Source organism: Etheostoma spectabile, chromosome 16 (genome assembly GCF_008692095.1).
Source record: "Etheostoma spectabile isolate EspeVRDwgs_2016 chromosome 16, UIUC_Espe_1.0, whole genome shotgun sequence".
Taxonomy (NCBI): Eukaryota; Metazoa; Chordata; class Actinopteri; order Perciformes; family Percidae; genus Etheostoma; species Etheostoma spectabile.
In genome coordinates this window covers 547885-559969 of record NC_045748.1, presented here as the reverse complement: position 1 = coordinate 559969, position 12085 = coordinate 547885, and the positions used below count along the sequence as shown (strand labels likewise).

At 42.9% G+C, this 12085-nt stretch overlaps 1 protein-coding gene across 2 annotated transcripts in view; it reads right to left on the bottom strand.

Annotated features, from left to right (window-relative positions):
- The window catches only part of ehmt1b (euchromatic histone-lysine N-methyltransferase 1b), a 41090-nt gene that overhangs the window by 2278 nt on the left and 26727 nt on the right, over positions 1-12085 (bottom strand). For both annotated transcript variants that reach the window (XM_032539740.1, XM_032539739.1), the window contains exons 10-23: positions 9437-9714; positions 8012-8244; positions 7355-7561; positions 7151-7233; positions 6927-7033; positions 6689-6811; positions 6001-6102; positions 4756-4860; positions 4507-4661; positions 4195-4362; positions 2823-2967; positions 2623-2700; positions 2244-2359; positions 1295-1381 (exon numbers count right to left, since the gene is read on the bottom strand). In XM_032539740.1, coding sequence (XP_032395631.1) covers positions 1295-1381; positions 2244-2359; positions 2623-2700; positions 2823-2967; positions 4195-4362; positions 4507-4661; positions 4756-4860; positions 6001-6102; positions 6689-6811; positions 6927-7033; positions 7151-7233; positions 7355-7561; positions 8012-8244; positions 9437-9714 — 1987 coding nt within the window. The remainder of the gene's footprint in view (positions 1-1294; positions 1382-2243; positions 2360-2622; positions 2701-2822; positions 2968-4194; positions 4363-4506; positions 4662-4755; positions 4861-6000; positions 6103-6688; positions 6812-6926; positions 7034-7150; positions 7234-7354; positions 7562-8011; positions 8245-9436; positions 9715-12085) is intronic.

Sequence of the window (12085 nt, the reverse complement as noted above, 5' to 3'; positions counted from 1 at the left end):
CTGTTTACTGGTTCCACTTATTTATTCATCATTCTCCATTTCAGAGCTGATCATACTGTTCATACTGTAATATTATAACATTATACTATTTATTCCAGCATTCTTTGCACTATGCTCCACAATTAAAATAATAACTATCATAATTTACTCCTGCATACTTTGCTTTCTTCATTGCACTATTGCCTCAACCTGTCTATATTGTATCGGTTTGGAGTGTGTATACAGTGGTGTGAAAAAGTGTTCCATGATGGTTTGGATTTTTTTTCACCTTTAATAATAAACACCTTCATTTACAAATTGCCTTTTGTGTTTACTTGTGTTGTCCTGGACTATTGTTTAAATTGGTTTGATGTTCCAAAACACTTAAGTGTGACAAACATGCAAAGGAACAGGAAAATGAGGAAGGGGGCAAACACTTTTTCACACCACTGTATATTAGTGTGTATATATTGTTTGCTTTGTGGTTTGTTTTGTATGTTTAAGCGCATCGTGAGCAATGATGATCCAAAACAATTGTGTCCTCATACCTGGCAAATAAAGCTGATTCTGATTCCGTCAACACTTCGTCTACTGGGAATTACAAGGTTTTACTTGGTAACAGTTGGGAGATACTGAGACTGACAGTCCTTTTCCTAAACCTTTCATGCTTTCACAAAAAATATATTTAACCCAAAGGTTTTTTCAAACAAATTTATCAAATAAATAACACATTATTCAACACTGAAAGATCATAACTCAAAACAACACTTATTTAAAAAAAAAAATCAGCAATAATTATTCCTAGATCTTTTACATGGCCCCACTAGGCCTCTAACTATTAGGCATCGGGACTGAAAAAGTCAGATGGGTGCTTCCCTAGTATTTTCTTAGCCAATGTGTTTTTATGTTTGTTTGTTTGTTTGTTTGAAATGGTACACAGAACCCTAAATGTTCTATAAAAAAATCATTACAAAAGCAGTGGAAAATCGTTACAATAACAACATCTCAGTGACACAGACAGCACTTCTGAATGTGAAGAAGCAGAACGCATAACTATATCTCTGGAGCAGTATGCTGCCTCACAGTGGGAGCTGCTACCATCTGGCAGGAGATGCACACGATGCATGTGTGAGAGTAACAGCTTTTTTTTTTTTAAATATTAGGTGAAAAAGTGACACAACATAACTGTTCAGTGTTGTGATTACTAAATGAATAAAAATCCCTGACAGTTCAGCAAGGGTGCAAGGAAAAGTTCAGCAAAAAACTGAAAAGGTGAGTGCACACAAACAGGGTTTTATCTGTAAATGGGACTTACTCGCACACAAAGGTCCCCTGTGGTATGTCTTGTACTGCTCGGACACCCCAGCCCTTCTTACTGGTCCTGAAGAGCTGAAGCCTGGTCCTGGAAAAGACAACTATTTTAGATTTCTCTCCTGGGGTAGATATTTAACTTTATACCCCTTACAGCCTTTATTATAAGACAGTTACAATAATACGTTTTTATTTAATGCTGTCCTTGCACAGTTCTACCACCATATAAGTTGTAAAGTTACATGTTGCAGACAGAAATCACTTTACAGAAGAAAAGCTCCAAATTCCAGTAATGCTCTGCTGAAGACAGTAGCATCAAGATTTTCTTATTAGCACATTGAGTGTGTTTACATGCACACTAATATGCCACTGTTGTTCCAAATATGACACGTTCCAAATTTGATTTTCCAATTAAGACATGTGGGAGAAGCATTCTTTGGACCTCTTTACAGCGCAGTTGGAATATACGTCTCATTTGGGATTTGGCTTGTTTACAGTTTAAAGTCAGCTCTGTGGGTTGCTATGGCTGTTGTACACAAAACAACTAGCCAATAGTTTGCTAGGCTGTGGTAGCGATGTATGCCTTAATAAATAGTATTAAACAAATTAAAAATAAAAGACAGATCGCTGGTTGGAAGGAGAGACACACCTACTTTAAAACAATACGAAAGACTTTGGTATCAACAGGTTTTTGGATATCCACAAACATCGCAACAGCGACCTTTTAATAAAGCTGGTTGAAGGAATGAAAGAGGGAGACAAGTCCCTCACTGGGGGAGAACTTTAAAAAAATCCCATTTTGCACAGCTGAATATAAACAGGAATGTTAGTGGAATATTCATTTAAATTAGCCATGGCAACAGCTTGAGTCAGAATATTTTTTTCATAATAAGTGCAAAAAAAACCTGAATATTTTGTGAATGTAAACAGTCATTGAGATGAATTTGGAATACCTGAGTCCATTTTGCACTACGCGGTTCTTGCAGGTCCTCCAACAGGAGCATGCATGGTTACACTCAAAGATGAGAGGAGGCTCCTCACGGCAGAATTCAGGTAGAAGACGACCACTCTACAACACACACCCACACACCCACACACCACACACACACCACACACACCACACACCACACACACACAACCACACACACACACACACACACACAGGTCAAGACTGCATGATTGATAAATATTATTACACTCTACATGGTATGTGGACGCTCGGCTCACATTGGTTCGGTCGGGTGATGTTTTTCAGGGTTTGGGCAGGTTCGGGGGTCCACATACTGTCTGATACATCTTGTTAAAAGAAGACGTGTAGACATCTATTCTTACCTTGTCGTACCAGCACCGCAGGCTGAGTTGTCCACACATGCAGATACTTGTCGAACAGTCTTCTTTACAAACACAGTACTGGTTGCCATGGATAAACAGAGAAAATGATATTGATCACTTCACACTGCCAATCACAGAGGGGGAAAAAATAAGATCTTTTTTGTTTCCTTTCCAATATCTGATGAAATGGTTTTACTCACCTGCAAGTGTGTTATGTTCCTGTCTATGTTCATGGGGGAGGTGACACAGTTTTCAGGGATGTATTTGTAGTCGTCTGGGTACGGTTCACTGTCCACAGAGTTGACACAGGGGAGGGGAACTCTCTCCTGCCCCAGAGCTATGTCACTGGAAAAAGAGCAGACGTTGGTTAGGGGCTGTCAACCGCAAGAAAATCGGATGCAGAGGTTGTGGCAAAACAATGCTGGGTGTTTTGTACGCCTGCACGATAGACCGAATCGCAATGTGACTCTGTGTGATTATATTTCATTAAACCATAAGGCGTGCTATGTGCCTGACACTCTAGTCTCTGTGCGCATTGCAGTCTCCACGTTTTAAATAAGGCTGCACAATATGAGGAAAATATGCAATATGCAAGATCGTTGTTGAATATCGCAATAAGGATATCACCTGTAATGAATAAACAGATAAAATCTGCCTTTCTGTTGCTTTCAGTATTCTATTACAAGGAAATCGTTTCCAAAATGTTATATTGAACATTGAATTAAACATAAAAGGCACTACTTAGAATGAAAGTTACATTTTAAGGTGCAGTTTTCTACTGATATTTTCTTTTGTAAAACATCGCAGACTTCCGTGATGTGTTTTTTATTTTTTTTGGCACCAGATCATTTTGCGATAATGATACAAAAGTGATATATTGTGCAGCCCTACTGTACTCACTGTACATGTTGCTATGTCTTTTTCCTCTAGCTTTCCCCCTCACACAGCCGCTACACTAACTCCGACAGTGCTCACGGTTGCTCTCCTCTCTTGCTTCACCAGTGACATCCCTCACTCGCCTGCCGTTGTCACTAACGCCTGATTTATGCTTCTGTGTTGATCTATATGAATCGGCCATCTGAATTACGCTACCCCGTGAATATATTGCCCTCGTAACAACAGTCAGTCTGTTCAGGCAGTAGAGAGTGTGCCGTGTATGGTCACCTGAGTAGCAGCAGTGTAGAGGGTTTCAGAGCATGCACACTTAAAGAAGAGGATGTACAAAATATATAATATTTTTATATATATTTTTTTTATAATCTTTTGGATTATTAATATTTTAGATAACCCATCTTAAATGTCACTGTTTACAAGGGCATGCAAAATGTATTAATATAAGACCTTTTTATTTTAGAAGTTAGCTGATGTAGTTATGGCTAATGCTGGGGCGAGACCATCACAGAAAAAGAACAACTAAAAGCTTTAGTGTTTTCCATTTAATAAGCCTCAACTCTTGGATGAATGTCTCAACCTGGCCTTTTTGGATAGTATCCTATCCCATCCCAAAGCAGCCCCCCCCCCCCCCCCCCCCCCCCCCTTTTTACACTGCAATTTTCACAGTTTAATTTCAACCTGTGAAGGACTTCCTCTGCTCGAGCGAGCCTGGCGTTCTTGGCATCCCTCTCCCTCCTGTTGGCCTGCAGCGCCGCCCAGGCCTTGGAGTTGTGGCTGCAGCAGTCTGGAGGAGTTTCTCCCTCGCGATTCTTCAGAAACACATCAGCTCCTTTAGTCAGGAAAAGCCTGGGGAGACCACATTCTTCTGATCATCAACAACAAGCCACTCTTTTGAATCAATAATTTTGTTTCTAACTGTAGTTCAAAAAGCAATGGATTTGTTTTACTCCAAAGGGGTTTTGGTCTTTTTCCCTGGAGGCAGCAACTTACGTGACACATTCTAAGCGATTCTCCCGAGCGGCAATGTGTAGAGGGGAGTCTCCGTGGATGTTGACAGCCTGCAGGTGGCAGCGGGCGTTTAGAAGCAGCTCGGCGATCTCCACGCTGCCAGAGAACGCTGCCCAGTGAAGGCAGATGTTCTCTTCCTAGAAAACAAAACAGCATGAACCAACAATGACCCAATACTAGATTTTTCTGTAAAGCACGTGAAACGCAGAGAGGACAGATTCCTTAGCCAACCTTGTCCCTGATGCTGATGTCGGCTCCTTTGGACAGAAGCAGCTTGACCTGGTCCACATGCTTGTACTCTGTTGCCCAGATCATGGCTGTCCAACCTCCATCATCCTGAGGGGAAATTCATACTTTTAAGCTCAGTAAACTGATCAATGATCAGCTAAATAAAGCTGTAACATACAGTACGTACACGGCAGATATGAAACACCATTGTTACCCACTGGGTGTAAAGCTTCACCCGAGGAGAGACTGTCGTTACATCACTGCTGCCCTAATGGCTACCTTCGTGCATCAAGGTCCAACATTTCAAACAAAGACACATCCGACGCAGAGCTGTCCTTTCTCTGAGCTCTGCCTAACAGTGAAAACATACTGGACGCAAAAGCATAAATTTTTTAATTTGGCAGGGCTTGCACCCTGAAAGTGGAAGATTCAAATAACAGTATTAAGTGGAGCAGTTGTTTTTTGTTTTCCTTTTGTCAGTCTGTGTACTTGTGGGGAACTACAGAGTAAGCACTCCTTGCTTTCACGCTGCTCTCCGAGGTAAAGATTCACCCTGAGACCCAGGGTGAATATGAGTGAGATGGAGGCAGCTGCCCGGAGGAAGAAAGAGCTTTCCAAACCGTCGTTAGCGTAGTTAAGAAGCATTAGCTTGAAGGGCCAACTTGTCACCCTGAATGTTCCGCTTAACCTGTTAAAAAAATCTGGCAGCTCAATAAAGAGTTGCTTGATAGTCAATATTGAACAGCCAAATCCAAGTCGACAGACAAAATTCGCGCACGCACAGGCTATACTACCTAAGACATGCTATACGCATGCATCATACTATTGCATGCATTGCAAGTCATTTTTGCTAGTCCTTTTGATAGCAAAATGATCAAATTGGTATTTCAGTTCAGGTGCATCAAAAGTTAGTTGACCCCCTTAAGTTCAATCAGCTGTGCTGTCACAAGCCTGACAGTCAAATGTTAATAACTAATTACTGAACTCTGCTGTGGCATTATTAACAATCAGCTGTACGGTTTAAACCACCCCAATATCCAACATATGCGATGTACGGTCGGACAGCCACACATGTGATATGGTCAGCTGGAAGAAGAAGTGACTAGACAGCAGCATTAAATGCTACGGAATTATGACTGGTGCGTGACGAAAAACACACACGTTAACTAATGTGAAAGCCCTGCAGTACAGCTGAAATCCCTAAGAGGCTCAAAATGACTGGAAGAGAAAATGTGAAACTGTTCCCACCTGACAGTTGATGTTGATTAATCCTGTGGACAGAATGTACTCAACGATGCTGTAATGGCCAGACTTTGCCGCTAGGTGGAGACACGTGAATCCTTCAACATCCTGGGAGCAGCAGAGAATCCAATTATTTCTCAAGTCTCAAGATAAACTTCCATGAATATATATATGCATGTCATTAAATAATATAATAATCGGTTTTGCATGACACCACTTTAAAATCTTAATTCAAATACGTTCTTTTCAGTTTTTCTGGACAACAAGAACATAGAGCACCGGTATGACGGCTACCAAACAATTAAAAGGACAAATTACATTCTGATTTTACTCATCACTGTAGCCTTAGCCATTAAACAGATGCAGGTTTAAATGTAAATGTAAATGTGCTGTATTTATATAGCGCTTTTCCAGTCTTAACAACTGCTCAAAGCGCTTCTACATCTACAGGATACATTCACCGTTCACACACATTCATACACTGTAGCCGGGGCTGCCGTACAAGGTGCCACCTGCTCATCAGATAAACATTCATACACATTCACACTCCGATGCGCAGCACCGGGGGCAACTCGGGGTTCAGCGTCTTGCCCAAGGACACTTCGACAATGACTGCAGGGGTGGGGATCGAACCACCAACCTTCCAATTGGCAGGCAACCGCTCTACCACTGAGCCACAGCCGCCCATGTTTACCTTGTGTGTGGCGCTGGCTCCAGCTCTCAGCAGGTACTGGACCGTCTCCATGTAGTTGTTCTCACAGGCCTCCATCAGTGGTGTCCGCTGATCCTCGTCACACATGTCCACGTTTGCTCCGGCCTGGAGCAACATTTTTATTTTAGAACATGAAATTGAGGATCTGAACAGACCTTTTTCATAACCACAGGAGTAATAAGAAAGTGGGACTGACAGATGATCATTAAAAGAGTCTTACCTGTACGAGCATGTGGCAGATGTCTTTGTGTCCTCCTTCAGCTGCAGCGTGGAGCGGCGTGCGTTTGTTCTGAGACTCCATCTTAAAGTTAGGGTCGATACCATCCACTGGAAGGTAAACGGGAGAAGGAAACTATTTCATTAAAAAGCATTTAAATAGAAACACAAGTTAGATGCATATAAAGAACCAAGACTGATAAAACAGAACAGGTGGAGTTAACATACCCAACATGAGCACAACCTTCTTGAGTTCTCCCTGTTTGGCTGAGAGGTAAAGTTGTTTGGGGTGAAAACGCAGCTTTTTGGGCCTGGTCAAAGCACACGTAAAAAAAAGAGAAAAATGTGAGTGGTTGTCCAAGTTTATCTCAAAAGGTCCAGGAGTTGGGTCATCCAGATAAATCAAGATGCCACTTTGGTGGTAGAACTTACTTCTCTGTGTCGAGAGCTACCAGGACGCTTTCCAGAGTCTCTCTAATTGCTCCTTGAGGGACTGTAGGTGGGAAAGAGGCTCCCACTCCAGCCAGCATCCTGGATGACCCGGGAACAGCAGAGGTGTCGAGTCCCTGTGCAGAGCGATTGGACAGCGAGCTGTCGGCCCTGCCGCTCACTTCAGCCCCCACAGTCAGACGAGATGAGCTGGACCACAAAGGAAGAAAAGTACTTAGCTGTGCAGTGTATGAGTGGCTTTTTATTGGGGGCATTTGTCTTAAAAATCTTCGGTGGAGAAAACTACAAAAAGAACCTTTGAGGACAGGGTAGCTTGATTGCGCAATAATCAGCTGACTTTTCCATCCATGTAGCACACTATATTAACACTAAATATTCACACAAAGCACCTTGCCACTATCCTCATCATCACCTGGAGACTGCTTAAATAAATCTGTTATTTTAGCACATTTTGCAGCGTCTGCCAGCCAAGGCCTTTTTCTTTTTTTGGAGCACCTTTTCTGCCCCACTAGCCTTACATAGGCTATTTATAATGCCGGGGTTGGAAGAAAAAGACAGCACCCCACATGACTGGGCCATTGGGGAAATTCCCATATCTCCTGATGGCCAGTCAGCACCACACCACAGTCTGTACATTACCTGCCAGTGGTGGTGTCTGCTCGGCCCTCGGGGATCCCAGGCGTGTCAGGTCCGTGGGCGAGCGTGGAGGGCACGGTGGAGGTGGTGTCAGCCTTGGCGATGGTGACCTCCTTGGCCTTGCTGGCCTCCTCCCCACAGTGGGGACAAAAGCTTTGACCTTTCAGCATCGAGGCACACGCACCATGGAAACGGTGGGAGATGCTGGGGTCTGGTTGGCACTCCATGAAGGTCCCCTGCACAATGAAAAGCCAAAAGTCTCCGTAAACAAAACACAATGACTTTGTTACTGTGAGGGGTCAGGTCATTAGGAAAAACACTGTTACATGTGCAGCAGTAGTCCGATTTCTCTAAAATCCCACTTTATGGCTGCAGTTAATCATTAAGTTTAATATCAATAATTATTTTCTGATTAACTGTTTTTACAATGTAAAAAACTGTTGAAAACAAAACAGTTTGCTGTGATATATGAAGAAAGGACTGCACCCTAAACTGTTACGGCCACAACACTTGGGCCACACGTTGTCTTTTTCAAGTCAAGTGAAGAAAAACACTTGAAGACCCCAGGATGTTATTTTATAAAATAAAAAAAGGGAATAAAGCCATAGAAATGTTTGCCCAGTTCCATGCTCATTCCCCAGAGTCATACTGTGCTCAAATGTAGAGCAACGTGTTGCAGGAATTGGTCTACACTTACGGGGCTTTCACACCTGCCTCATTTAGATTGATTGAATTGCACTGGACTGGATTTCCCACCTTGGTGTAAGTGAAAATTCAGCAAAAATTCGGACCAAACAAGCGTACCGAGACCTGCTTGATGAGTTGTTCTCGGTACGCCGTCAATCAAACTCTGGTGCTGTTCCTTTGTGGTGAGAATGTGCCGACCTCGAACTGTCCCAACTGCATGTGTACTCCGTCAAGTCTGAACTAATGTCTTGTGTGGTTAGGTGTGCTTTGCAATCTGGGATGCAGCAGAACATGGAATCTGTAGCAGCTTGCAATATTTCTCTCACAGAAACAGACTGCGGTCAAGCTTGTCGTCACATTTCTGTGGTCAAATCAGCCGCTGCTTAAGTTGGAGACAGACACCGGCAGAGCAGAGTCTAAGTCTTGGGGACAATGTAGATTATTTAAATGAAATGAGATGGATTTGCAAGAAATATTTACAAGTCCAGAACACAGGACCTTCTTTACTACCCATTTACTTTCTTGCTCCTGCCACAGATACATCTGACCAATAAAAGGAGTGAATGTTCTTGCGTGGTGTGTAAAGACACATTTTGGTACGCTTTCCAAGCTCAAACTCATCAACTGAATCGGACCAAAGCAAGCGAGGTATAGGTCTTAAAAAACATTGGCTTTTGACAGTAGCCCCCAGTAGTCCACATACATTGCAGTGAGACATTATCAAATTGCAGCTATACTCACAGCCCTGCAGAAGAAGCCACAGCCGGGGCAGCACTGGTGCTTCACCATGCCATTGCGGTGGTCCTCGCACAGAACCAGCAGCTGAACAGAGTTGGAGGGACGCATCATTTCATGTTTCAGTATGGCACCCTGGCAGCGGGTCAGCTGTCCGTCGACGCTCTCTGTGGCCATGCACTTCTTGTCTGCCAGGGTGAGAATCTCTCGACTCTTGGGCGTCTCCATGCGGCAGCTGCAGAGTGGAAGTTCCTGAACCTCGTCCATGGCTGACCCTGAAGCGTCTGCAAAGAAACAAAGTCAGACCTCAATATCAGCTTACAAATCAGTTCAATCAGGAGAAGGACTCAATGCCTTGAATCATATGTTGGCTGGTCAATGTAGCACATGTATGCAGATATGATCCAACCCTTTTTTATTTGATACCACCCACTCAAAACCACTGACGGCTAGAGAGGTTGGGCATTGTTTCAATTTTATGTACAGATACCAAAATGTTTTTTTTTGTTTTTTTTTAACCTTACTTTGTGGTATACAAACATGTTTTTTCTATGTCTATCTAACAAGAGAATTCCTTTTTTTTTTTCTAAATGTCTTAACACAAGATTTCAAGATTTCACTTACACTACCGTTCAAAAGTTTGGGGTCACCCAAACAATTTTGTGTTTTCCTGAAAAAGTGTCACCTTATTCACCCCATACGTTGTGAAATAATAGAAAATAGAGTCAAGACATTGACAAGGTTGAAATAATGATTTGTATTTGAAATAGATTTTTTTTACATCAAACTTTGCTTTCGTCAAAGAATCCTCCATTTGCAGCAATTACAGCATTGCAGACCTTTGGCATTCTAGCTGTTAATTGTTGAGGTAATCTGGAGAAATTGCACCCCACGCTTCCAGAAGCAGCTCCCACAAGTTGGATTGTTGATGGGCACTTCTTGCGTACCATACGGTCAAGCTGCTCCCACAACAGCTCAATGGGGTTCAGATCTGGTGACTGCGCCGGCCACTCCATTACCGATAGAATACCAGCTGCCTGCTTCTGCTCTAAATAGTTCTTGCACAATTTGGAGGTGTGTTTAGGGTCATTGTTCTGTTGTAGGATGAAATTGGCTCCAATCAAGCGCTGTCCACTGGGTATGGCATGGCGTTGCAAAATGGAGTGATAGCCTTCCTTATTCAGAATCCCTTTAACCCTGTACAAATCTCCCACCTTACCAGCACCAAAGCAACCCCAGACCACCATATTACCTCCACCATGCTTAACAGATGGCGTCAGGCATTCTTCCAGCATCTTTTCATTTGTTCTGCGTCTCACAAACGTTCTTCTTTGTGATCCAAACACCTCAAACTTGGATTCATCCGTCCACAACACTTTTTTCCAGTCTTCCTCTGTCCAATGTCTGTGTTCTTTTCCCCATCTTAATCTTTATCTTTTATTGGCCAGTCTCAGATATGACTTTTTCTTTGCCACTCTGCCCTGAAGCCCAGAATCCCGCAGCCGCCTCTTCACTTTAGATGTTGACACTGGTGTTTTGCGGGTACATTAATGAAGATGCCAGTTGGGGACCTGTGAGGCATCTGTTTCTCAAACTAGAGACTCTATGTACTATCTTCTTGCTCAGTTGTGCAACGCGGCCTCCCACTTCTTTTTCTACTCTGGTTAGAGCCTGTTTGTGCTGTCCTCTGAAGGGAGTAGTACACACCGTTGTAGGAAATCTTCAATTTCTTAGCAATGTCTCGCATGGAATAGCCTTCATTTCTAAGGACAAGAATAGACTGTCGAGTTTCAGATGAAAGTTCTCTTTTTCTGGCCATTTTGAGCGTTTAATTGACCCCACAAATGTGATGCTCCAGAAACTCAATCTGCTCAAAGGAAGGTCAGTTTTGTAGCTTCTGTAACGACCTAAACTGTTTTCAGATGTGTGAACATGATTGCACAAGGGTTTTCTAATCATCAATTAGCCTTCTGAGCCAATGAGCAAACACATTGTACCATTAGAACACTGGAGTGATAGTTGCTGGAAATGGGCCTCTATACACCTATGTAGATATTGCACCAAAAACCAGACATTTGCAGCTAGAATAGTCATTTACCACATTAGCAATGTATAGAGTGTATTTCTTCAAAGTTAAGACTAGTTTAAAGTTTTCTTCATTGAAAAGTACAGTGCTTTTCCTTCAAAAATAAGGACATTTCAATGTGACCCCAAACTTTTGAACAGTAGTTTATTTACTGACACTCTTAAAGGAACTACTAATTACTTAAAGAAAATAATCTGAAGTCAAAATCTGATTTAAAAATCAGCAACTATTTGATCACCATTTATCCATCCATCCATCTTTGTCCGCTTACGGTCTTGGGTCGCGGGTGGAGCAACTCCAGCAGGGAACCCCAAACTTCCCTTTCCCGAGCCACATTAACCAGCTCCGACTGGGGGATCCCGAGGTGTTCCCAGCCCAGGTTGGAGATATTATCCCTCCACCTAAACCTGGGTCTTCCCCGAGGCCTCCTCCCAGCTGGATGTGCCTGGAACACCTCCCAAGGGAGACGCCCAGGGGGCAACCTTACCAGATGCCAAAACCATCTCAACTGGCTCCTTTCGACACGAAGGAGCAGCGGCTCTACTCCGAGCTCCTCATGGATGACTGAG